Raw genomic sequence first — 25881 nt, forward strand, 5'->3', positions numbered from 1 at the left:
AGATGACACGGCATCAATCGCAAGTTGAAGCCGCCGTTGAAGGAGAGGCGAATCATCACCTCGACAGCAAAGAGTAAGATCAACATTAGGAGCGGAGAAGATGCCAGAAGGAAGGGAGGAAAGGAGACCATTGAGGGCAACCAGAAAAAGAGTAGTACTCAGAACACTACCTTGGGGCACACCTTCATACTGCCGAAAAGAGGCAGAGAGAGTGGCATCAAGCCTGACTCGAAAGGTACGACGAGAGAGAAAGCTTTGAAGGAAGAGAGAGAGATTACCAAGAAGGCCAAAAGAACGAAGTTGGGACAGAATATGGTATCTCCAAGTCGTGTCATAAGCCCTTTCCAGGTCAAAAAGGACAGCAACAACGGAGGTCTTCGCAGCAAAAGCAGTACGAATATAGACCTCCAAGTTCACCAGGACATCAGTCGTGCTGCGGCACTTGCGAAAACCAAATGGAGAAGGAGAGAGGTGGTGATGATGTTTCAAGAACCACATCAGACGGACATTTACCATACGCTCAAACAGCTTGCAAACACAACTCGTGAGAGCAATAGGGCGGAAGTCCTTAGAGGACGTACCGAGAGACCCTGGTTTCCGAATAGGGAGTACAACGGCATCGAGCCAGTCCTCAGGGACGGACGACGACTCCCAGACCTGGTTATACAGATTCAGTAAATACTGAAACGTGCACGGAGGAAGATGGCGAAGCATCTCATAATGAACGTCATCCGAGACCGCTGCCGTAGATCCTCAGAGGGCCAGGGCAGACCGAAGTTCAGGAAGAGAGAAAGGATCGTTATAGGGAAGGCGGAGAAGAGTTTAGAAATCTAAAGGATAAGATTCAAGAACAGGCTTACGAAGAAGGAAGGATTGAGGAAGATGAGAACCAGAGCTAACAGAAGAAAAGTGGGAACCCAGTTCGGCCGCGACCTTCACTGGATCCGCCACAAGAGTCCCATGGAGGTGGAGAACCGGCGAGACATCTGGAACGAACTTGCCCGCATTCTTGCGGATCTTCTTCCAGATCTGCGGTACAGGAGTATCGGACGTAATGGTGGAAACATAAGATTTCCAACTCTCACGTTTAGTAGTACGGATGGTCCTACGGGCCACCGAACTTGCCTTCCGAAACAGAATAAAAGAATCAGCCATATGCCGGCGGCGGTGTTTTTTCCAGGCTGCACGCTTACAGCGGACAGCCCGAGCACAGTCCGCATTCCACCAGGGAACACACTTCCGTGTGCCCCGGGAGGAAGAGCGAGGGATAGAGCTGAGGGCAGCATTGAAGACAGTGTCATAAAAAAGGAGGAGGGCACGAGGAAGAGGCAGAGAGGAGAGGTCAGAGAGAGTAGCGCGGAGGGTGAATAGGCACCAGTCAGCCTTGGCAAACTGCCACCTAGGGAAGGAAAGGGAAGCGTGAAAAGAGAAAAAGGAAACGAGGATGGGGAAATGATCACTGTTATGGAGGTCATCAAGAACCTGCCACGTGAAATCTGAGTAGAGGGACGACGAGCAGAGAGAAAGATCAAGACAGGAAAGAGCGCAAGTTCGAGAGTCCACATGAGTGGGCTCACCAGGATTCAGAAGAGATAGAGATAAAGCGAGGACGAACGGTTCGAGAAGACGGCCTCGGGTGTTTGTCAGAACATCACCCCAGAGGGAATGTCGACAGTTGAAATCACCCAAAAGGAGCACCGGCTCTGGCAAGGAGTCCAGGAGGTCCTTAAGATCAGGAAGGGAAATAGGGACATTTGGAGGGAGATAAATGGAACAGACTGAATACCATTTACCCACAAAAACACGGGCAGCAGAACAATGGATAGGGGACAGAAGAAGTAGGGGGATGAAGGGAATATCAGAACGAATTAAGAGAGCAGTAGAGTTATGGGCCCCAGCAAGAGCTGGGGGGGGGAGAAAGAAAGGAATAACCACGAAAGTGACCAGGACGAGCACCAAGCATTGGTTCCTGGAGACAAACACAAAGTGGTGTAAACTGTGTAATTAGAAGTTGGAGTTCATGAAAGTTGGCATAAAATCCACGAATATTCCACTGAAGAATAGACATTATCAAAGAGAAAGGACAGTAACAGAGAACAAGAAAGAAATTAAGGGAAAGAGGAACACAGTTTATTAAAGGATCTCAGGATCAGGGTCAGGAGCAGGGTCAGGATCAGGGTCTGGATCAGGAGCAGGGTCGGCAAAATCAGGGTTAGGGGGCATGGGTAAACTTAGTAAGGAGGGAAGGGAGCGAGAGAACAGACCAGAGGCGGACTGACGGGGTCTGGAGGAGGAGGGGACAACTGAGAGGGGCAGGCAAGGACAGTTGGAGGAGTTGGGCAGAAATCAGGGGGTGCACCTCAGGAAGGGCAGCAACAGAGAGGGAATGGGGGGCAGAAGAAACCTCCATATCAGAGACAGGGGGTTCGACTACTGAAATGGGAGGGGATGTAGTGACAGAGTCAGAGGGAGGGGGCGAGGAAGAAAGCGAAACCTTCTTACCCGCCGGAGAGGAAGAAGGAGAGGAGCCAGGCTTACGTTTCTGACTTGAAGAGACAGGCGTTCCAGTAACAACGTACCGGGCGACAGACTCAATGGTCTCAGCAGGAGAAGAGGAACGAGAGCGAATAACACGAAGATTGCTGGGAGGATGATGGATATCAGCCTGGACAGACAGGTGGCGTGGAGGGTCAAGAGACTGGGGGGAGGGTCGGGAAGAAAGAGTGGGGGGGGGAGATGGGGAAGAAGACAAAGGAGATATGGCGGACTGGGTAGGAAGGGGGGAAATCCTAGACGGAGAACCGGGACGGAGACCATCTGGGACAGGAAGCAAAGGAATAGGGGAGGAGGTGGTGGGTGTGGTCGGGTTTAAGGCCTGGAAACGGTTGTGAGACTGAGGAAGACGGGAAGGATGAGGAGAGGTAGAACGCAACACGCGAGCATAAGAGACGCCCGCAAAAGGGGTGAGACGACGAACTTGGCGTCTCGCTTCCGGAAAAGACAGACGATCACGGTGCATCAAGTTGAGGACGGCTTCCTAGAGTTTGTAGTGCATACACGAGCATGAGAAGGTAGCGTGGGCTTCACCACAATTGAGGCAGCGAGCCTGGGGAGAAGTGCACTCGGACTTAGAATGACTATCGTCCCCACACAAGGGGCACAGATACACAGTACTGGTGCATTTGAGGACACCGTGCCCGACCTTCCAACACTTACTGCATAGTCTAGGAGAGGGAATGTACTCCTGAACGGAGCATCTGGCACCAGCAAGAATAATAGAGGGCGGAAGGGTCCTACTAGTAAAAAGGTGATTTTTACAACTTGAAGGGGCTGACGGCGATGACCACGAGGGGGTCGAGTAAACGTGTCCACCTGGAGGACAGAATGGCCTTGGGCTTTGAGGATATGTTTAATATCCTCATGGCAATCGTTGAGTTCCCGAACACCAGTTGCAACATGGTGCGGGAGGAGAACAGTGCCAACACTGGCATTTAACCGAGCGTTCTTAGAGACCTGAACAGGGGTCTCTCCAATGCAGGACAAAGCGGCTAAGCGAGTAGCTGCATCCTGAGAAGGAGTAGCGACGACACGCGTACCGTAACTGGTGGAGTTAAAAGTAACAGAGGCATCTACTGAATCAACAAGGTGTTTATGGAGGGAGAAATCGTCAGGAGGAGTAGAATCCAGATGGTGCAGATCAAAGTATTTAGCCCACGTAGCGGGACCAAACAAGGCGTTGTAAGTAGTATTACGGGAAGGGATCGTGCGAGTGCGGCCGTGGCGGGAACTGCATTGAGAACCCCCAGAGTTCATGGGGGTAAAAGGCGCACTAGTCACAATGAGAGATGGAGCCGTGCCAGGGAACAAGGTGGTCATCCCTGGGGGCTGGGGACTCGACCCTACCACAGAGGAGGGAGGGGGAGTAGTCAGGTCGTCGGGGCCCAATGCAGCAGGGGCTACAGGGCCTGGTCTTCCAACATAGTCCGACTCGGGGGCTTGGTCGCCCACCCCACAAGCCTGAGAAAATACAAGGGAAACATTATCAGCCATGAAAACGAGGAAAAACTTTCATTCACGAATGTACCCCCACACCCACTATGGTGCCACAATTAGAGGCAGGACACCCAACAACAAGCTATCGCCGATCTTGCCGGGGCCCCCCAGGGGTGTGTTGTGAGTATACGCCCTACAAACCCCACCTTAAGAACCGTGAGTCCGTGGAGAGCGGGTTCAGTGACGAAAGGAGGATTGACAATAAAAGGGTCCCCTCGCTCGAGACGTTGGGTACTACAGTTCTACGGGTGCATGAGTATGCCTCCTCAAACACCCGAGCCTCGAAACAAAAGAAGGTCGAAAGAATAATCAAAACAGGCAAAAGGTCTGCAGGAAAGGACAATTTGATAGGAGAAGAGGGGGGAGAAAAATGAAACACGAGTAAAAGGAAAAGGGGCCTGGCAAAATTGGTAAAGGCAGCAGCAGGAGCATAAGGTTGCAAAAGGACAGAGGACTGACCCACGGAGCATCACACTCCGGCAGCTATTCCGGCACTCCGGCACTTCGAGGCTATTTGAGCCACTTCCCCGACGGCAACTCGGATGGTAATCTTGGGCATAGCATTTTATCAAATCACCTCATTCTTTGGGGCACACGTGAGGAACACAAATGCAAACAAGCCTGAATGGTCCCCAGGACTATATACAACTGAAAACTCACACCCCAGAAGTGACTCGAACCCATACTGCCAGGAGCAACGCAACTGGTATGTACAGGGACGCCTTAATCCGCTTGACCATCACGACTGGACATAAGGAAGTGATAGCCGAAGCTATTTGAACCACTTCCCCGCTGGCACTCGGATGGTAATCTTGGGCATAGCATTTTATCAAATCACCTCATTCTTTGGGGCACACGTGAGGAACACAAATGCAAACAAGCCTGAATGGTCCCCAGGACTATATACAACTGAAAACTCACACCCCAGAAGTTGAGTTTTCAGTTGTATATAGTCCTGGGGACCATTCAGGCTTGTTTGCATTTGTATTCCTCACGTGTGCCCCAAAGAATGAGGTGATTTGATAAAATGCTATGCCCAAGATTACCATCCGAGTGCCGGCGGGGAAGTGGTTCAAATAGCTTCGGTTATCACTTCCTTATGTCCGGTCGTGATGGTCAAGCGGATTAAGGCGTCCCTGTACATACCAGTTGCGTTGCTCCTGGCAGTATGGGTTCGAGTCACTTCTGGGGTGTGAGTTTTCAGTTATATATATATATATATATATATATATATATATATATATATATATATATATATATATATATATATATATATATATATATATATATGTCGTACCTAGTAGCCAGAACGCACTTCTCAGCCTACTATGCACGGCCCGATTTGCCTAATAAGCCAAGTTTTCATGAAATAATGTTTTTTCGACTACCTAACCTACCTAACCTAAACAAACCTAACTTTTTCGGCTACCTAACCGAACCTAACCTATAAAGATAGGTTAGGTTAGGTTAGGTAGGGTTGGTTAGGTTCGGTCATATATCTAAGTTAATTTTTTTTTTTTAAATTGACCACATACATAATGAAATGAGTAGCTTTATCATTTCATAAGAAAAAAATTAGAGAAAATATATTAATTCAGGAAAACTTGGCTTATTAGGCAAATCAGTCCTTGCATAGTAGGCCGAGATGTGCGTTCTGGCTACTAGGTGCGACATATATATATATATATATATATATATATATATATATATATATATATATATATATATATATATATATATATATATATATAGCTGGGGGTGGTAGGAGAAGATAATATTAGTGTTCAGTGAGAAACCACAAGGTCTCCTCTGAATATCTGAATACTTTTTATTTTCTTCTCCAAGGCTATGGGTCCCCCACATTGGCACCAGAGGTGGTACCCTCACAAACTAACTATATATATATATATATATATATATATATATATATATGGTTCCAAGGGGTTGTCATAGCCAGGGGGTGGTAATGGGGGACGAGCTCCCATGACCTATAAAATGCTCCTATACGGCATGCGTCTCAAATAGCCTCTGACAACCAAGTCCAACTCCTGGCCTGCACGGGTGGCTTAGTCTAAGTCCGGCGGAACTGCTTTTACCGACAGGAGAAGGGGCGAGGGCGTGCCTCTGGCGCCTTAAAACCAGCTGCTCCGGGTAGATGGGACTCGATAGCCTGGGAAGGCAGCCCATCTAGGGGAAGGAAAACCCTGATTTTAAACCTCCGCTGCCTTGCGGCCATACCCTTGTTTTTGGGAAGGCTTCAGGAGTCAACCTCGAGGAAAAATCCGGAGTTGGAGCCCCTAAGGCAGTTCGTTGTTGACGTCGACCTCGTTCTGGCAGCTCCTGCGACGTTGCTGGAACCATGCGTATTGGCATTTGCCTCTCTATTGGATAATTTCAGCAACGTGGAGAGGGGGGACCTGCTGCATGGGTAACAGCTTCTCCTCCATATCTACCTACCCAGGCTTTGCGCCCTGGAGAGGACACTCCAGCTTCGCCTCACAGCGTCGAACCAACACGGGAAGCGACAGTCTACCGGTTTTAAGTCTTCTGCTCGATTGGCGAAGAGTGTGACGCCAGGGGTTGCTTCCGACGGTGGGAGGGGTCATCGCGCCCCACTGGGCAGCTACCGCCCGCCTCAAGCTGGGCAAACCCCAGCCAATAAGGTGTTGCCTCGCCACGGTCCGTTAACCTCACTGGGTGCGTGGGGTTTAGGGTGAAAACTGACAAGCGGCCCGACAACTTTGCACCAAGCAATACCAAACCAAAGAAGAAAATATCAACTGCCCTAAAGCTGGGCACATGGAACGTCAGGACACTGACACCAGGTTTCTCTGACGACCTGCAAGAAATCAATGACGCCCGAAAAACAGCAATCATCGATAGGGAGCTGAGCAAGCTGCAGATGGATATTGTTGCTCTCCAAGAGACCAGGCTCCCAGGATCAGGATCTGTGAGAGAGAGGACCTTCTCTTTCTTCTGGCAAGGAAAACCTCCAGATGAGACCAGAGAACATGGTGTGGGATTTGCCGTCAGGAATGCACTGTTGGGACACATTATGCCACCGATGGGGGAAACCGAACGAATTCTGTCTCTGCAACTGTACTCCCAAACAGGACCAGTCAATGTAATTAGTGCATATGCACCAACCCTGACTTCTCCAGCAGAGGCAAAGGAAAAATTCTACGATGACCTCAACAGAGTCATAGCGAGAATCCCTGTAAAGGAGCCACTGTTCATCCTCGGCGACTTCAACGCCAGAGTGGGTGCCGAGCACAACATTTGGCCCACTTGCCTGGGTCAATTCGGCATAGGAAGGATGAATGAGAACGGGCAACGTCTGCTAGAACTCTGCTGCCTTCATGGTCTTTGTGTCACCAACACGTTCTTCGGCACAAAGCCTCAACACCGAGTATCTTGGAGACACCCCAGATCCAAGCACTGGCACCAGCTTGACCTGATTCTTACCAGGCGTGCAAGTCTACCCAGCGTCAAGATTATGCGTAGCTACCAGAGTGCTGTCTGTGACACCGACCACTCCCTGGTATGTAGCAGTGTCAAGATGCAACCAAAGAAGATTCATCACTCGAAAAAGGCGGGCAGACCTCGCATCGACACCACCAAGACCCGCAACCAGGACAAGGTGGAAGATTTTGCACACGTGCTCGAGGAAGCTCTTCCTGGCCCAGCTGGGGTCACTGCCTGTAAAAGATGGGATCACTTCAGAGACGCTGTGTTCAACGCTGCCATTTCCACCTTTGGCAAGAAGACCAGCAGGTCGGCAGACTGGTTCGAGGCTCACTCGGAAGAGATGACATCTGTAATCGAAGAGAAGAGAAACGCCTTGGCAGCCTACAAAGCCTGCCCAAGTCGGCGCAACTTACAGATCTTTCGGGCCGTCCGCTGCAAAGTGCAGCAGAGCGCCAGGCGATGTGCCAACAACTATTGGCTCCAGCTCTGCTCCCAGATACAGACTGCAGCGGATACAGGCAATGTAAGGGGAATGTATGACGGCATCAAGCAGGCCCTCGGCCCAATCCAGAAGAAGACCGCTCCTCTGAAATCTGCCACTGGCGAGGTGATTCAGGACCAGACACTGCAGCTGAAGCGCTGGGTCGAGCACTACTCTGAGCTATACGCCAGGGACAATGTGGTCACCGAAGATGCCCTGAGCGCCATTGAGTGTCTGCCTGTGTTAATGGAGCTCGACAGTGAACCGACCCTGGAAGAACTCAGCGATGCCCTAGACTCCCTTGCTTCTGGTAAAGCTCCTGGCAAAGATGGCATTCCTGCTGAGACCTTGAAGTGCTGCAGAGGTAGCCTGCTCATGGAGCTGCACGAAATTCTCTGCCTCTGCTGGGAAGAAGGAGAGGTGCCACAGGACATGAGGGATGCCAACATCGTCACACTGTATAAGAATAAAGGTGACAGGGGCGACTGCAACAACTACCGTGGAATCTCCCTCCTCAGTATTGTCGGAAAGCTGTTTGCTCGAGTCGCATTGAAGAGGCTCCAAGTACTTGCAGAGAGAGTTTATCCAGAATCACAATGTGGATTCAGAGCTGGCAGGTCCACCATCGACATGGTCTTTTCCCTCAGACAACTGCAGGAGAAATGCAGGGAACAGAAGCAGCCACTCTTTGTAGCCTTCATAGACCTGACGAAGGCCTTCGACCTCGTCAGCAGGGATGGCCTGTTCAAGATCCTCCCCAAGATCGGATGCCCACCCAGGCTCCTCAGCATCATCAGATCTTTCCATGAGAACATGAGGGGCACCGTGGTCTTTGATGGCCTAACATCAGGCGCCTTTGACATCCGAAGTGGAGTAAAGCAGGGCTGCGTACTGGCTCCAACCCTATTCGGGATTTTTTTCGCAGTTATGCTGCGGCACGCCTTCGGATCTGTCACGGAAGGCATTTACCTCCGGACCAGGTCGGATGGGAAGCTCTTTAACCTCGCCAGGCTGAGAGCCAAGACAAAGGTTCGGCTGAGGTGTCTGCGCGACTTCCTCTTTGCCGACGACGCAACAGTCACTGCCCACTCAGCTGAAGACCTCCAACGGCTCATAACCCGCTTCAGCGAGGCCTCTCAGGCTTTCGGACTCACCATCAGTCTGAAGAAAACACAAGTCATGGGACAAGGAGTGGACTCCCCACCTGACATCGGCATCTCTGATTCCAAACTGGAAGTTGTTCACGACTTCGTGTACCTGGGCTCCACAATCTCTGACTCCCTCTCTCTTGATACGGAGCTAAACAAACGCATCGGTAAGGCATCTACTACCATGTCCAAACTGACAAAGAGAGTGTGGGCCAACAATAGGCTAACTGAGTATACTAAGATTCAGGTTTACAGATCCTGTGTCCTGAGCACTCTCCTTTATGGCAGTGAGTCTTGGACACTCCGCGCCCGTCAGGAAAGACGGCTGAATGCCTACCACTTGCGCTGCCTTCGACACATCTTGGACATCACCTGGCAGGACAAGGTGACAAACAACAACGTCTTGGGGAGAGCAAGAATCACCAGCATGTACACAATGCTGAAACAGAGACGAATGCGCTGGCTCGGGCACGTTGTGCGAATGGGCGACGGCAGGATCCCCAAGGATCTCCTGTATGGAGAGCTGAGGCAGGGAAAGCGTCCAGTAGGCAAGCCCCAGCTACGGTACAAAGACGTATGCAAAAGGGACCTGAAAGCCATGGACGTCGATCTTGCTATATGGGAGACACTGGCTACAGACCGTTCAGCCTGGAGGCAGTCTGTTCAACGAGGTCTCTCCAAGTTCGAGGAGTCACTTGCCAAGGAATCGGAGGCAAAGAGACAGAGAAGGAAAGCCGGTAACCAGGAAGACAGACCAGAATCGGACTTCGTTTGTGCTCGGTGTGGGATGGACTGCCACTCTCGGATTGGCCTCATCAGTCACACCAGACGCTGCACAAGGATTGACAACTAGGGCGCAACTCCATAGTCTCCCGAGACTGAAGGATGCCTACTATATATATATATATATATATATATATATATATATATATATATATATATATATATATATATATATATATATATATATATAAATATATATATATATATATATATATATATATATATATATATATATATATATATATATATATATATATATATATATATATATATATATATATATATAAATATATATATATATATATATATATATATATATATATATATATATATATATATATATATATATATATATATATATATATATATATATATATATATATATATATATATATATATATTGGTGTATACTGGCAGCAGGTTTTCTTTCAAACATGTTTCATTGAATATGACCGCATATTCTGTATTTATTATTTTCTGTATTAGAGCGACCTACCATGAACACCCAAATCACGGAACTATTTACTCTACCCACCATGAGAGAAAGGACAAGACAAGAACATATCGATGTCAACACAGAAGACAATGTCCAACATAACAGGCCAATTACACTGGATTAATCTTTGTGTTTAGATAGGAGATGCCTCGTATGGGCCAATAAGCCTTCTGCAGCCCCTATGTTTATGCCTTATGTATCCCCCCATGTTTTCACCTTCATTGTATTATCACCTGACCTAATGCGGGTATAAAATCAACTAGTATTGTAAGATCTGTTCACTTGAGAATGAACCATGGAGGTTCGAAACGTCGTGCAAATTATACAAATAAGTGTAATACACTCTATAGTAAATCACTTCTTTTCTTCACCTTAAAAGTACGAAAATGAGTTTTGGAGAACTCCTATTTCAATTAAGCCCTGATGCTAAGAAAATAGTTAGAGGGATAGAAGCCCTAAACCAGAAAATAATAAATACAGAATATGCAGTCATATTCAATGAAACATATATATATATATATATATTAGTATATTTTGGTAGCAGTCTTTCCTGTAGACATATATTATTAAATATGACCGAAAAAGTAAGATTAATAATTCTAACACGAATTTTCTCAATCTTTCGTACATTACACTTCACTGTTGGAGGTAAATAAAAAATCACTTCTCCAAAATTCATTTTTATTTCTAGTCTGACGCGACACGGGCGCGTTTCGTAAAACTTATTACATTTTCAAAGACTTCACAAATACACAACTGATTAGAACTTGCGTTTCCCTGATTTTATATCTACATTTGAGTGAGGTGGGAAGGGTGATGTGGCATTACATTTGAGTGAGGTGGGAAGGGTGATGTGGCATTAACACAAGACAGAACACTAGGGGATATTAATAGGGTATTAAAAGTATCAACACAAGACAGAACAGAAACAATGGGTATTGAGGCACCCTTCTTGAGCCCGGATGGGCACATGTATAAGCAAGTAGATGGGGTCGCCATGGGTTCTCCCCTAGGTGTCCTGTTTGCAAACTTCTACATGGGTACCATCGAGCAAAAAGTCTTAGTCGACATGAACTTGTAACCGGCCATATACTGCAGGTATGTTGACGACATTTTTACACAGGTACCTGATGTCAGACATCTGCAGGAGCTGAAGGAGGCATTTGAGCAGAGTTCCGTGCTGCGTTTCACTTACGAGACGGAAAAGGATGGGAAGCTGCCTTTTCTAGATGTAACAGTCATGGAAAAGGGCGGAGGTTTCCACACTGCAGTCTACACAAAGGAAACAAACATAGGAATGTGCCTAAATGCCAACAGCGACTGCCCTGACAGGTACAAGAGGAGTGTTGTTAACGCATACGTCGACCGTGCTCTCAGCCACAGCTCAGAATGGAAGCAAGTCGACGAAGAACTCTGTAGGGTAAGGCAGGTCCTAGTCAATAACGGCTTCTCCAATGGTTTCATCGAAGACACCATAAGAAGGAAAGTGAAAAGCCATGCAACCTCCGAAGAGACAACTAACACAACACCTATACCCCCTATTAGACTATTTTACAGGAACTTCTTTTCCACAGCTCATAAAACAGAGGAAAGGGTCCTAAAAGATATTGTTAATAGAAACGTTATCCCTACAGACAAAAATCAGAGGATACAACTGACGATTTACTATAAAACCAGAAAAACGGCCAGCCTACTCATGAGAAACTCTCCAGACACAAAACAGAACGCTTTAAAAGAGACTAACGTCGTCTATGCCTTCAAATGCCCACTTGGGGACTGTAAGCTCCAAAAAACCCAGTATATAGGCAAGACAACAACATCTCTTTCTAGGCGTTTAACGATGCATAAACAACAGGGCTCCATTAAGGAACATATAATCTCTTCCCATAACCAAACCATCGCCAGAGAAATCCTAGTAAACAACACAGAAATCATCGATAGATACAGCGATAGCAGGCGGCTTGACGTTTGCGAGGCACTACACATCAAGAAGTCAACACCAGCAATCAACAGCCAATTATTGCACAACTATATTCTACCCACCTCAAGACTCCGCTCCAATATAGAAGCATCAAGAAATATGGACCAATAGGCTTTCTACAAACACTTCTATTCAATACCCATTGTTTCTGTTCTGTCTTGTGTTGATACTTTTAATACCCTATTAATATCCCGTAGTGTTCTGTCTTGTGTTAATGCCACATCACCCTTCCCACCTCACTCAAATGTAATGCCACATCACCCTTCCCACCTCACTCAAATGTAGATATAAAATCAGGGAAACGCAAGTTCTAATCAGTTGTGTATTTGTGAAGTCTTTGAAAATGTAATAAGTTTTACGAAACGCGCCCGTGTCGCGTCAGACTAGAAATAAAAATGAATTTTGGAGAAGTGATTTTTGATTTACCTCCAACAGTGAAGCGTAATGTACGAAAGATTGAGAAAATTCGTGTTAGAATTATTAATCTTACTTTTTCGGTCATATTTAATAATATATATATATATATATATATATATATATATATATATATATATATATATATATATATATATATATATATATATATATATATATATATATATATATATAAGTAGTGAAATATACGCCTAGAAACGCGCGCACCATCTGCCCAGGTGGCTCTATGAGAGCCAGCTGATCCAGGTGGGGCGCGCGGTCGTAGTCGCAAAGGGTTTGGGGGGATTTTCCCGGAAGTTTGGCGTGTGTCGGACGCGTGTGAGCATCCGGTGTTTGTGTATGCAGTCAGGAAAGATGGTTGTCATGTTGTTGAGGGGTATGAGAGTATGTAGGGCTATGTGGTATAGTAAGGAATATGAGGATAATAGTAAATGAATATGTATATGTGTTTGCCATAGACTTAATCCTGTATGTAGATAATAGTTTTGATTAAAAGATGATAGTAAGTAAAGCTATGTAGAGGCTGTGTGTAGGTGTGAGGGGTCCCAACATAGGCGGATATGTTGTTTGGGGTGGGGGAGGGGTGAGGGAAGGGTGAGGAAAGCTTCCCCTTGGCTGGAGAGTGTTTAGGGCCATTTGTGGTTGTGTGGTTTTCTTTGAGTTATGCACACTGCAGGAAGTGAGAGGAGGGTAGTAGAGAGCCAGTCAGGACCTAGGGTCCCGACTCGGACCGCAGGTTCGGTTTGGAGTGGAGACGGGTTCAAGTAAAAAATGGGCACACAGGAAATGATTTCGAGGTTCAGTAAACACTTACCAAGTGGTTAAGTGAATGCCCGAGAGCCCAATACGGGGTTGATGATAGTATTTAATTTAAGATTGTGAAACTTAAAACTAAACTAAATGCCCACACATGTGACAATTTCCACGTTCAGTAAACACTCACTGAGTTGTAAACTGAGAGACTAAGCCAGCCAATGCATGGTTGTTGGTGATAGTAATATTTTAAGATTGAGAAACTTTAAACTAAATGCCCACACATGTGACAATTTCCACGTTCAGTAAACACTCACTGAGTTGTAAACTGAAAGACTAAGCCAGCCAATGCATGGTTGATGATGATAGTAATATTTTAAGATTGAGAAACTTTAAACTAAAGGGCTACCCATATAGGGATTTTGCATTCAGTAAACACTTACTGAGTTGTAAACTGAAAGCCGGAGCCGGCCAATACAAAGTTTGTGATAGTAATATTTTATTTTTTTAAGATGGAGAAACTTTAAACTAAAAAATGAGGTCACATGGAGGGATATCTATGTTCAGTAAACAGTTACTGAGTTTTAAACTGAATGGTTGAGCCACCGAATACCTGGTTGATGATAGTAATATTTTAAGATTGGGAAACTTTAAACTAAATGACCACACATGTAGCGACTTTGCGTTCAGTAAACACTTACTGAGATGTAAACTGAATGCCGGAGCCGGTCAATACAAGGTTTGTGATAGTAATATATTATTTTTTTACGATGGAGAAACTTTAAACTAAAAAATGAGGTCACATGGAGGGATATCTATGTTCAGTAAACAGTTACTGAGTTGTAAACTGAATGGTTGAGCCACCCAATATCTGGTTGATGATAATAGTATTTTACGATGGAAAAACCTTATCCTAAACTAAAAATGAGCTCACATGAAGTGATTTTCACTTACTGAGTTGTTAACTGAATGCCTGAGCTATCCAATACATAGTTGGTGATAGTAGTATTAATTTAAGATGGAAAACTTTAAACTAAACTAAAATGAGCACACGTGAAGTGATTCCCACGTTCATTAAACACTTACTAAGTTGTTAACTGAATGTCTGAGACATCCAATACATGGTTGATGATACTAGTATTAATGACATTGATAATACGAGGTTTTGAACTAGATACTGACAGGGGAACAACAAAGCTGTGATATTGAAAAGAAACTGAATTGAATTTGAAAATTGATTAATATATGTAATGTGAAGCCAATCTACTGGAAAACAGTATGCAAACTTTATTTGAAAAGAATATGAAAAGATTGAAAAGTTGCGGGCAAGAAAAATGGTTAAAATGAGAAGTAATGATCTTCATAAACATAAGATAACATATCCAGGACCGTAATTAATACAGTGTGAACTCTCTTAAACTATGCTCACCGTGAAATCTCGTCACTAAGCATAACTTGTCACTCTGCGAAACAAATCATTGACTATAAGTGCGAGAGTGAGAATAAAAATGTCCACTTATGTTTTGGAGTGCTATTTTAGTCAAGAAATACTGTAAAGGATGATTATTGACTAAAGAGAATTTCGCAGACTGCTGGTGTTTGATGTGATGAACTGCTTAAAGGAACCATATTTGCTAGAAAAAAAATTATGTGAAATAATGCGTGTTATATGTTTTGACTATCTAGCATTATAATAGCGTATTGCCTGGCTAATATTGAAATGTCACATTTTGTCTGACTCACTTAGCACAAGTGAAGAGAAAACATTTAAAAACTTGCAAAGGTTAAAAACTCTGTGAAATCATATCTGTTATGTTAAGTTTTGACTAGCTGATTAATAGCATACTACTACATTATTGTCTTTTTATGTTATGCTTACCTCGATAGCGTTGTAATGCTTGGAAATTGTATGTGTGTGGATCCCGTTTCCCTCTTACTGCACATAAATAATGGATGCTGTAAAGTTTTTTTTTATGGAACATGACTCTTCTTATTCTTACCCCTTTTTAAAACTAGATGCAGTAACCAAGCTATGTTTTCCTTCTCTCTTTTTCTCAATATGGATGTGGGTTATCTGTGTGGACTCGGGAGATATGATCACCACATATAAGTTTCTCAAAGAAAATGATAAGCTAGGTAAGGTCAGTATATTTAACACACAAGTCATCCATACAGTAGTGAGATTCCCTTTGATGACTGTGCAAGTGTCAATGAAGAAATAGAGTGCAAAGATGTTTCAGAGTGCTATTTTAGTCGAGAAATGATACAAAATTGTGTTTATTGACTAGTGAGAGGTGGAACAAGAGACCAAGAGGTATATGTCGTGATCGCACAGTTAACAAAAAATATTAGAATTTGGAGGCAGTGATCACGTCTCCCCAAACTCTTCTGTGCATATTTCACAAAGTCATTCTTCCTGACTCACCACTTTTAGTTTGTGAACTAGTACCCCCCTTTGTTTAAAATTATATCTACAAAGCTTCACATTTACAAAAAAATGATATTTGGTTATCAGACAGAAAGATGATATCCACGTTGCGTTAAGTAACGATATAATGTGTTACAAGAACTAAACAGGCTTGCAGTAATATTTTATTTGTGTTTGGATTAATGGCTAAACATGGTTTACATTTTCAATAATGTTATTTGGTCATCAGACAAAATTTCCATGTTACGTTACAAGTGTTACAGAGGGCTAAGACTGGTAGACCATAATATTTATATGGTAGGAGATGTAATGGAGATGGACTAAGTCATACTTTCATTTAAATTTTTTATTTTGGTCTATAGAAAGTTGATTTCCGTGTTACGTTACAATGTGTTACAGAGGCTAAAACTGGTAGACCGTAATATTCATATGGTAGGAGATGTAATGGAAATGGGCTATTCATATGGTATGAGATGTAAAGGAGATGGGCTAAGTCATACTTTCATTTAAAAATTTTATTTGGTCTGTAAAAATTTGATGATTTCCACGTTACGTTACAATGTGTTACAGGGGCTAAAACTGGTAGACACCAATATTTATATGGTAAGAGATGTAATGGAGATGGACTAAGTCTCACTTTTCATTTCAAAATGACATTTTGAACTGCAAAAAGTTGATTTGCGTTGCGTTACATTACGTTACATTGTGTTACAGATGCTAACACCATGTGACTGCATTATGCTGTGTTATGTCTGTCAGTTATTGAATAAAACGTAATAAGAGAATGATAAACTATTTTTCACCCATTATGCTAACACTAGTCTCTGTTTTTTTCTATCAGGTAGACTGCTAAAACAGTCATAACCAGAGCTAACTATTTTAAATTAAAAGTGCAAAGATGATTCGGAGTGCTATTTTAGTCAAGAAATGACACAAAATTGTGTTTATTGACTAGTGCGAGGCTGAACAAGAGATCAGGAGGTATATGTTGTGATCACGCAGTTAACAAAAAAATATTAGAATTTGTAGGTGGTGAACACGTCTCCCCAAACTCTTCTGTGTGTCAGCAGTCTCTGTTTTTTTCTGCTGGATCGAACGATCACTAATGGCTGATGAGCGCGAAGGACGATGATGAGTGAAAACTCGAGATGGAATGAGTAGACACGCATACATTTTCAAATGTTATAAGAACTGAAAACAGACATAACCCAGAGCTATTTCACTATCGACTCATCTGGTCTGTTTACATTTGGATAATGTAGGTCTTAAGAGACAACCTTGAACTCGGGGATAATGAACAAGTCAATTTAATAATAGTATCAAGACTATGTTTTTCCACATTAGTCTTATATATGTTTACTTTGCTTGGAATTTGTATGTGGGGAACATTGCTCACCTAATGGATAGAGAATGAATGGCGCGTTTGAGGTATAGCGAGGACTGACCGTCATGTGTATGTATGTTTGTTTTACCACAGTGAATATGAAGCTACATTATGTTATGTATACTAGTTGTTGAATAAACGTTACGTTACGTGATACAAGAACTAAACAAGCTTGTGCTAATATTTTATTGTGTTTGGAATGTAAGGGCTAAACACGGTTCACATTTCAATATTTAGACATCGAACAGAAAGTTGCTCGTTACTCTTAAAATGATATTTGGGCAAAGAACGATGTTACCATATTGGTCACGTTACATTAATGATATTTGGGCAAAGAACGATGTCGTCATAATGGTCGTGTTACCTTACAAGGTTATAAGGGTGAGAGTGATGAAGGCTCAAAAATTGACATTAGTCTTTCATCCTCTGGTGCGCTGTCAGTCTAAGTGAAATGAAAAACGATATGTGAACAGCGGCGGCAGGAGAAAGGAATTGATGTTACTTTTCCCCAACTATTAAATGGTCTGAATAGAGAGAGAGAGAGTAACCACTGGCTGCTATGTATATCCCATGCAGTTGTGTTTACAAAAAATTATGATTTGTTATAATAATAAGATTGAAGACCACCTTATGACTCTCGTTACTCTTAAAAAATGCTATTTGAGCAAAGAATGATGATACCATGTTGGTCACTTTACGATACAAGGTTACACATATAATCAGAAATAATACTAAAGGCTTTGCACAGAACATCCGGTCTGGGAAGGGTGAAGTGATGCTTGATGGTTTGGGCTTGGAAGGGGTGTGGGAGGGGGGTAGGGCTTTGGTGGGGGTGGATGGGGTGAGGAGTAAGGTCATCCCAGTACCTCGTCCATCTCACTACGCCTCAAACCACCACGAAGGTTAGACCCTAACGAGATGGATTGATGTTTCACTCATTCAGGAGTCTTGAACATTCTGTGACATTGTCTTGCTATGATAACGCCGTTGTGTGTTACAAGGTCTGCACAGCAGTAATTGGCGTAGGAAGAAGTGGTGATGGAGATTGAGTAGACACGCATACATTTCAATGATATTTATTTAGGCAGCAGATGTTGTGATCACAGTTAACAAGAACAATTTGTAGGTAGAGATCGCGTCTCCCGTGACGATGTGCTGACTTATATTGAATTTTGTAACTAGCTCGTCATGATTGTAACTTGCTTAGCTAAAAATGAATTGTGGGGTTCAGTCCTGGACTCCTATATGCGTCTCTACAAGCCTTTACTGCCCATATGACGCTTGTGTGATTGGATTGTTTAGCATCACGTAGGTAGTTCTTGTCACACTGTGTAACCCCACATATAATGTAAAGAGAGAGAGAGAGAGAGAGAGAGAGAGAGAGAGAGAGAGAGAGAGAGAGAGAGAGAGAGAGAGAGAGAGAGAGAGAGAGAGAGAGAGAGAGTGTTACGGACCCGAGTCCAGCGTCCGAGCACGGAGCAGTGACGACCACGCCATCTGTGGGTCAGCTCCCGAAACCCCCTCCAAATGGACGACGCCACCTGGTGAGGACGAAGTGTACTGGCCACAAGGGCCAGTTTCCAGTCCTGTTCAGTACATAACACAGCTGCTGCTGACCTCTGGTGAGGTGGTGCTCAGACAACGACGCCATCTATGGAGTGGATATGTCGGGCGTTTGTGTCTGAGCCTGTAAGTGAGGTGCTTTAGTGTGTCCCTGTTATTGATGACGTGTCTGCTTACAGAGTCGACCTGGGACTGCTGTGATGGAACTTGAGTCAGTCTACCCAAGGCAGCCGTCCCCATACCTTGTGCTTTGCTGCAGCAGCTGTGAGTCGCCTCCCGGAGGAACACTGTGGTGTTACCCTGCCAGTGAAGTGGCAGTAGAAGGATTGTCGTACCCGGGACCGACTGCTGGAGACGATTGACCACTGGGGTATTGAGGACAGGAGAGTGATCTGTGGTATCACACGAGGCTCCTGACTAGGGCGCTACCCTAGTATCGCTCGTGGAGTGGCCTGACCAGCGTTGCTGATCGGGAACCTGCCAGCTGTTCTGCTGGACTTGTGGTTGACGGCCTCCACGGCGGTGCCCCCAGTGGAACTGTGTTTTGGCTGGCCTGTGTCCGGGGTAGACTCAGCTTGTTGAAGGATTCGTCGAGAGACCACGAGAGCACCAAGAACTTGGCACCGAGAGGATCCCGAGTCTTCAGGAGAAGACTACAGTGTAAATACTTCCCCTGTGTAGTGTTAATACCCCTCCCCCTGTGTAACTTTTATATATTACTTATTGGTGAAGGTAATTATAATCTTAAGTTTTTGCCTTTCTTTCCCTTCCCCTTTTATTTTACTTGCGTCACGGATCTCATCCCTTGAAAGCCACTACTGGCTTGGGGCCAGATACCCTTCCTCTAATAACATCAGAGTACGAACCCAGTTGCGACCCGAGAGGGCCGTAACAGAGAGAGAGAGAGAGCTGGTACACCCCATTACCGTCACTCCCCCAGTGAGAGGGGGATGGTACGTGGAAGATATGACCACACCAACTACTTGGAAATGCTCTTCAGTTACCCTCTGACCCGTGGGCAGTACACACACACACACACACCCCTCTGCGGACTTTGAAAAATGCTTAAGGGTAATGGACCACATCCGTCCAGGTCTATCACATAAAACAGACCTTCTCCACCAACTGATGCCTCATCTCATTCACAACTTAAGAGTGTCTGCTCTCTCCTTCTCCACACTTCCTGCCATGTATGACCGAACTATTACCCTCATGGACCATCACCAAACACAGCTGCATAACTTGAAGAAAATAGACTTGAAAACAATTAAGGATGGACCACATCCCTCCTGCTGCAGCTCTCATCTCCTGGACTCTGCTCTCTCCTACCCTCCTCTCACTTCCGGCTGTGTGCATAACTCAAAGAAAACCACAAAACGGCAAATGGCCCTAAACACACTCCAGCCAAGGGGAAGCTTTCCTCACCCTTCCCTCACCCCTCCCACACCCCAAACAACGTATCCGCCTATGTTGGGACCACTCACACCTACACACAGCCTCTACATAGTTTTACTTACTATCATCTTTTAATCAAAACTATTATCTACACACAGGATTAAGTCTACGGCAAACACACATACATATTCATTTACTATTATCCTCATATTCTCATATTCCTTACTATATCACATACCACATAGCCCTACATACTCTCATACCTCCCAACAACATGACCCCCATCTTTCCTGACCGCATACACAAACACCGGACGCTCACACGCGTCCGACACACGCCAAACTTCCGGGAAAATCCCCCCAAACCCTTTGCGACTACGACCGCGCGCCCCACCTGGACCAGCTGGCTCTCATAGAGCCCCCTGGGCAGATGGTGCGCGCAGTTCTAGGCGTATATTTCACTATATATATATATATATATATATATATATATATATATATATATATATATATATATATATATATATATATATATATATATATATATATATATATATATATATATATATATATAATCCTGAAGAAGAGATGGTAAAAAAGGAAGGTGTTGGTGACACAAAGGGTGTGTGCGATGCTCACCTGGAAGTCGATGGTAGGTGTTGGCATCTCACACAGCCACCACTCTTTGTCACGGAGGCGGAAACAGGTCCTCAACAGCTGAACCTTACTGAAAACCATACAACTTGATTAATCCTTTTCCTACCGTGTTTCACTGCTACTTTGTCGCTTACATGATGTCAGGGAGTATTTTACTCATTTAAAATACTTATAAAAACATTTCAAATAAATAATAAATATGGTAGACGCCCATTAGTAGTTAATTTGCATTCAATGCTTTCACATTCGATAACGAAAACAATCCCTATTTATGAACTTATAAGACTGTGAAGGGATGGTTTCACCAGAGTAAACTTCCCCTGGTTTTTGTGCCTGTGGCAGTTTGTACACTTAGCAAGTGCACGGGCCTAGTTTTGTTAACCCATACCCGAATCATCTTGAGTTAGGGCTCATCTGAAAGCCAGTCATCAGCAATCTAAATATGTTACAATGGCCATTGTGACGCATTTGTGGACAGAGTTAGAGCCAGCAACAGCTTTCATTTTGGAGAGGGCGCTGTGACAGAGGATTTGCTTGTGTGGCGCGAGGCTTGGGAGCATGGCAGATGGCCTACCTCCCACGCCTCCAGCCTCATTGCCATGGCAACGCCGCCAGCCATCTTGGAAAGCATCTTGGTCGGCCATCTTGGAGTAGTCTTAGGGCCATGGTACCTCGTCTCTAATTGGTTGAGAGGGGTAGGCCTCTGTCTGCCTCGCCCTGATTGGTTCTTTTGAGGCAGGACGCGGGAAGTCGCCGGCGTCCCTCTCTCGAGGCTTCATTCTGAATCCAGCCGCCACCTTGACATGACGCTTCCTTGCTCAATTCGGCCAAGTTGAGTAAGAAGACGTTGTGGCGGTTGACTACTCTACTGTTCCACCCAACACCTCATCTACGATGTCGTCTGCCCAGAATCCAGTACCGGCGCCGTATTTCGATGGGGAGAAAGATAGGGAGTGTAGTGAGTAGGGATCGTGGAACGTGGGTAATTTGCATACGAGCGGTCAACGTGTTCGTGGGTTCCCACTCCAGTGATCATACAGACGTTCTAAATCCTGCTAGTGCTCTATAGCAGTCAAGTGGACGCGGAAATATCTTGTCAGTGTTCAGGGCAGTTTTCCAATAGTCATATTGTTTGGGCTCCAATTTTTGTGGAGCACCACGCTTGCGCAGGGAGTGGTTTGGAGGCTACCACCTAAGCCTAGCCATCCCGCCGCTTAGCTGCCGTAATCAGCCACCTACAGCAGGTGCCTGGGTTATGATAGAACAACTCGCGTCTGAGCGTAAATGAGCCGGTAGTTTAAATGAAGTAAGTACGTTGTGTGCTTTGGTGATTTATATTCTCTAAGCCTGAATTCGAGATCAGGTGTTCCGTCCCATTGTCTCCAAGCACTTGTGAGGTGAAGTGACGTAAGGACGCGTGAGATTTTCACTCTTATTGACATTTTGTCAGTCTCAGAGAAATTTAGCCTGGTGTAGATAGGTGTCCCTGTATCTGTATATGTGTGGAGGTGTACACACGGGAACAGTGTCTACATAGATTAGTGAAGGACTGTGAGGGATGTACAAGTAATATTTATGTTCCACTCTGGTAGAATTTTGTTAATTCATTCACGATGTTTATCTTGTTCCATGTGATGTAAGCAATTGCAGGTGTGGAAGTCCAGTGCTGGTCATAAGTGCACAGGTAAAGTGTCAGTGTGTAACACCAGGGATTCCTGGCATTTGATTATTGTGAAGTGATACCAGAGTGTGATTAAGATTATTTCTCATGTTGTGTTCCCCAGGGCTGTGACAAGTGTGGTTATATATATATTTGTGGTTCTGTGGCTGACGTGTTAACGTAATTTTGGAAGATTTTTGTGGTGAGTGACGAGGCTGTCGGGAGGGACAGCCGACCGCTATGTCGAGTATCGTAAATTCTCGGCAGTCATTATCAATCCGTGGAATCACTAATCACTCACCCAAGTTGAGTAAGAAATGTGTGTGTGTGATCTCCTTAGTGTTCTCATTAACGTTTGACAGCTTTAGGCTACAGGTGTCAGCAGGTACATAATTATATATAATCATAGTGTTAGGAAGCCCAGTGTGATTAGTGTTATTTACTGTGGTTATTGCAACGTGTGGGCTCGTGTTCTAAAAGGTAATTAGGGCACGGTTGGTCATTGCAACCAGACAGTAGAGTATTGTGCCGTGTTCTAATATATATGAATTAGATCGCTTGCCGTGTGTGTTATTGCAAGGGGTTGTAATTGTTGGTGATTGTTGCTAGTGTTGATAAATCACTGTGTGTGTAATTGCAGTTAGTAAATCATTGTGGGGCCGTGTTCTTGTGGGTTAGAGCACTGAGCGTTATTTACTGGTGTTCTGCGGTATTGTAATTGCAACCAGATTGTGTAGCAAATCACTGTGATTTGTTATTGTGATTTATCATTGTCGTGGGTGAAACTCTGGCATTGAGTCAAGTACTTGGGTTATATTTTCCTGTTTATCTGGTAGGACATCGATGTCCAGTATTCAGTGAGGTGATTACAAGGCAATTAATGTAACGTAACCAAGGGAACACCCATTGCTTATAGATAAATAGTTCTTTAACAATTTGAGTAACGTATGATGCGTTTGGGTTAATTATTTCTTAGGAAAAGCTGTGTTAGTCTCTCAGGGAACCTAGCTAAAAGCCGGACATGAATAATAGAATTCCGGGAGGGCTGTATCCTCCATTCTGAGTATTGTTTGTTGTAATTATCTGTCAGTGGGCTGGTAATTAACAGGTTCCAGGAAGTCAAAGTAATAAACTTTGATCAATGTATATCGACTCACACGAAGGCTCCATTGTTCCATTAACATAACGTCGGTTATTGATCTGTCAGAGGACAGGTAATTTGATTGACTCGTGGGAAGAGTTGTCATTGTAAAATAACGTAAACGTGGTGATTAATTTTCGTTATTAATTACCTGAATTGGTCTAAGGAACGCTCAGACGGAATTCATGCCTTTAATGTAAATTGTTGAGCCCAGTGTGAAAGGTTACGTATTTGTATTAATTAATTATTGATCTTCGGGATAGTAATTAATTGCTGAAGGGTAATCACGAGTGATTACCGTTCTCTTAGCACTTCAGACATTGTAATTGGAGTAAACTATCGTTGGGCGATAGTAACCGATACCGTAGTTAACGTAACTAGTACAGAAATTAATCAGCTGTCTGGAAGTACACGGATTAATGGGGGTTACTCACTGAATGTTCGACGGGTAGAGTGTTTGTATAACTTTCGAGTTATTGGCAATTAATCGAGTATAACGTCGATGGGATTCGCCGCTCTGCTACCGGAGGGCGCTGACGTTCGACCCGGGCTGTCAGTGTTGACCTGTACCTGCTGCGTGGTGGTCGTCTTGTTGACGGTGTGGTGCGGCCATTGGCCGGGGCCTGGCGGGTGTGATGGCGTCGACTAGTGGTGGCCGTGTTCGCCGGGTCGACACCGCCCGGCTTGATTTCTCGGCCCCCATTGACTGGCCCTTGGTGGAGGTTGCCCTTATGGACGTCATGGGTGTTGAGTACCAAGATCTCTACGGTGTTGAGAAACTTTCCCCTACCCGGGTGGCGGTGACATTCTCCTCGGCGCAGGTGTATCAGCTGTTTGTGCGTCGATGGGGTACACGGACGCATGTACTTCCAGGTTCTGCTGTGACAGTGGAGGTCTCCGATCCGTGGGGCCCCCTGACGTATGTGAGCGTTCATGGTGCGCCGGTGCAGTTTCCTGAGGAGGAGCTGTCCGCCGCGTTCCGTCGGTATGGTGAGGTGGTGGGGCAGCGTCATGCCTGTCTGCTTAGTGGGCGCCTGAAGGGGCTCCGTATGGGTGCCCGTACTTTGCGCATGCGGCTCTCTGGGGCTATTCCCTCTCGGGTGGCTGTGTGTGGGTTTTATGTGCGTGTGTTCTACCAGGGGCAGACTCGCTCCTGTTTCCGGTGTGGTGAGGTAGGCCATTTCGCTGCAGCTTGCCGTGCCCCTCGCCCGGAGGACCCATCGGTTTTCCATGCGGATGATTTTCCACTTCTGCCGGAGGCTGGGGCGCCCCCAGCGGGCCCGGGCTCTGTGGGTGTGCCTCTGGAGGCGTCGTCCCCAGCTGTCCCTACCTCTCCGTCTGCTGCTGGGTCCTCTGCTCTGTCTGTTGACTCTGATGCTCTCGCGGCTCCTGCTTCGGGTGCGCCTATGCTGGTGGCGGCGGAGGTACATCGCGACCCGAGTGTCTCCTTGGAATCCGACGTGTGTGGTGTAGTGCCGGAGGGCGACCCGTGTGCAGTGGCCAGTGTGCTTCCCGAGGCCAGGGGCGGTGTTGATACTGTGTCTCCTGACGGCCAGCCTAGCGGTGTTCCTGATGCTGGTGCCGTGGCGCAGCCGCCTGCTGTCACTTGTGCTGTGCCTCCTGTGGTTGCATTGGGCTCTTCTGTTCCTCGACGAAAGCGCGCTCCGAGGGATCGGTCGCACAGCAGGGGCCCCTCTGGGAAGAGGATCGAGGCTTCGGGTGGTGTGCCTTTGGCTGGTGCTCCTCCCTCCGCTTCTCCAGTGGTTCCTCCTCCCCCTTCGGAAGCGGGATCTGGGGATGAGCGGGGCATTGAGCGTGGTGTCGGGCTCGGGGCGGCGGAGGCAGTGGAAAAACTGTGGATGGTGTCCTCGACGCCTGGGGCGCCCTCTTCGCATGGTGTATCTCCTGTGATTTTGAAGGCGGTTCCTGGCCGGTCGTCTTCCAGGGTGCGGCAGGGGGTTGAGCCTGGTGGTGTGGATGTGGCTCCCGCTGCGGGTGCGGTTGTGTCCCCTGGGGGACGCGTTGGGTTGGGGGTGTCCTGAGGTTCTCCCGATGG

The 25881-nt window shown here is 45.5% G+C and overlaps 1 protein-coding gene across 1 annotated transcript in view; it reads right to left on the reverse strand.

Annotated features, from left to right (window-relative positions):
* The window catches only part of LOC123752055 (uncharacterized), a 156635-nt gene that overhangs the window by 43185 nt on the left and 87569 nt on the right, over positions 1-25881 (reverse strand). Inside the window, exon 4 of the mRNA XM_069314745.1 lies at positions 21007-21094. Coding sequence (XP_069170846.1) covers positions 21007-21094 — 88 coding nt within the window. The remainder of the gene's footprint in view (positions 1-21006; positions 21095-25881) is intronic.

The sequence above is a fragment of the Procambarus clarkii genome, chromosome 80 (assembly GCF_040958095.1).
Source record: "Procambarus clarkii isolate CNS0578487 chromosome 80, FALCON_Pclarkii_2.0, whole genome shotgun sequence".
In the NCBI taxonomy this organism is placed as follows: domain Eukaryota; kingdom Metazoa; phylum Arthropoda; class Malacostraca; order Decapoda; family Cambaridae; genus Procambarus; species Procambarus clarkii.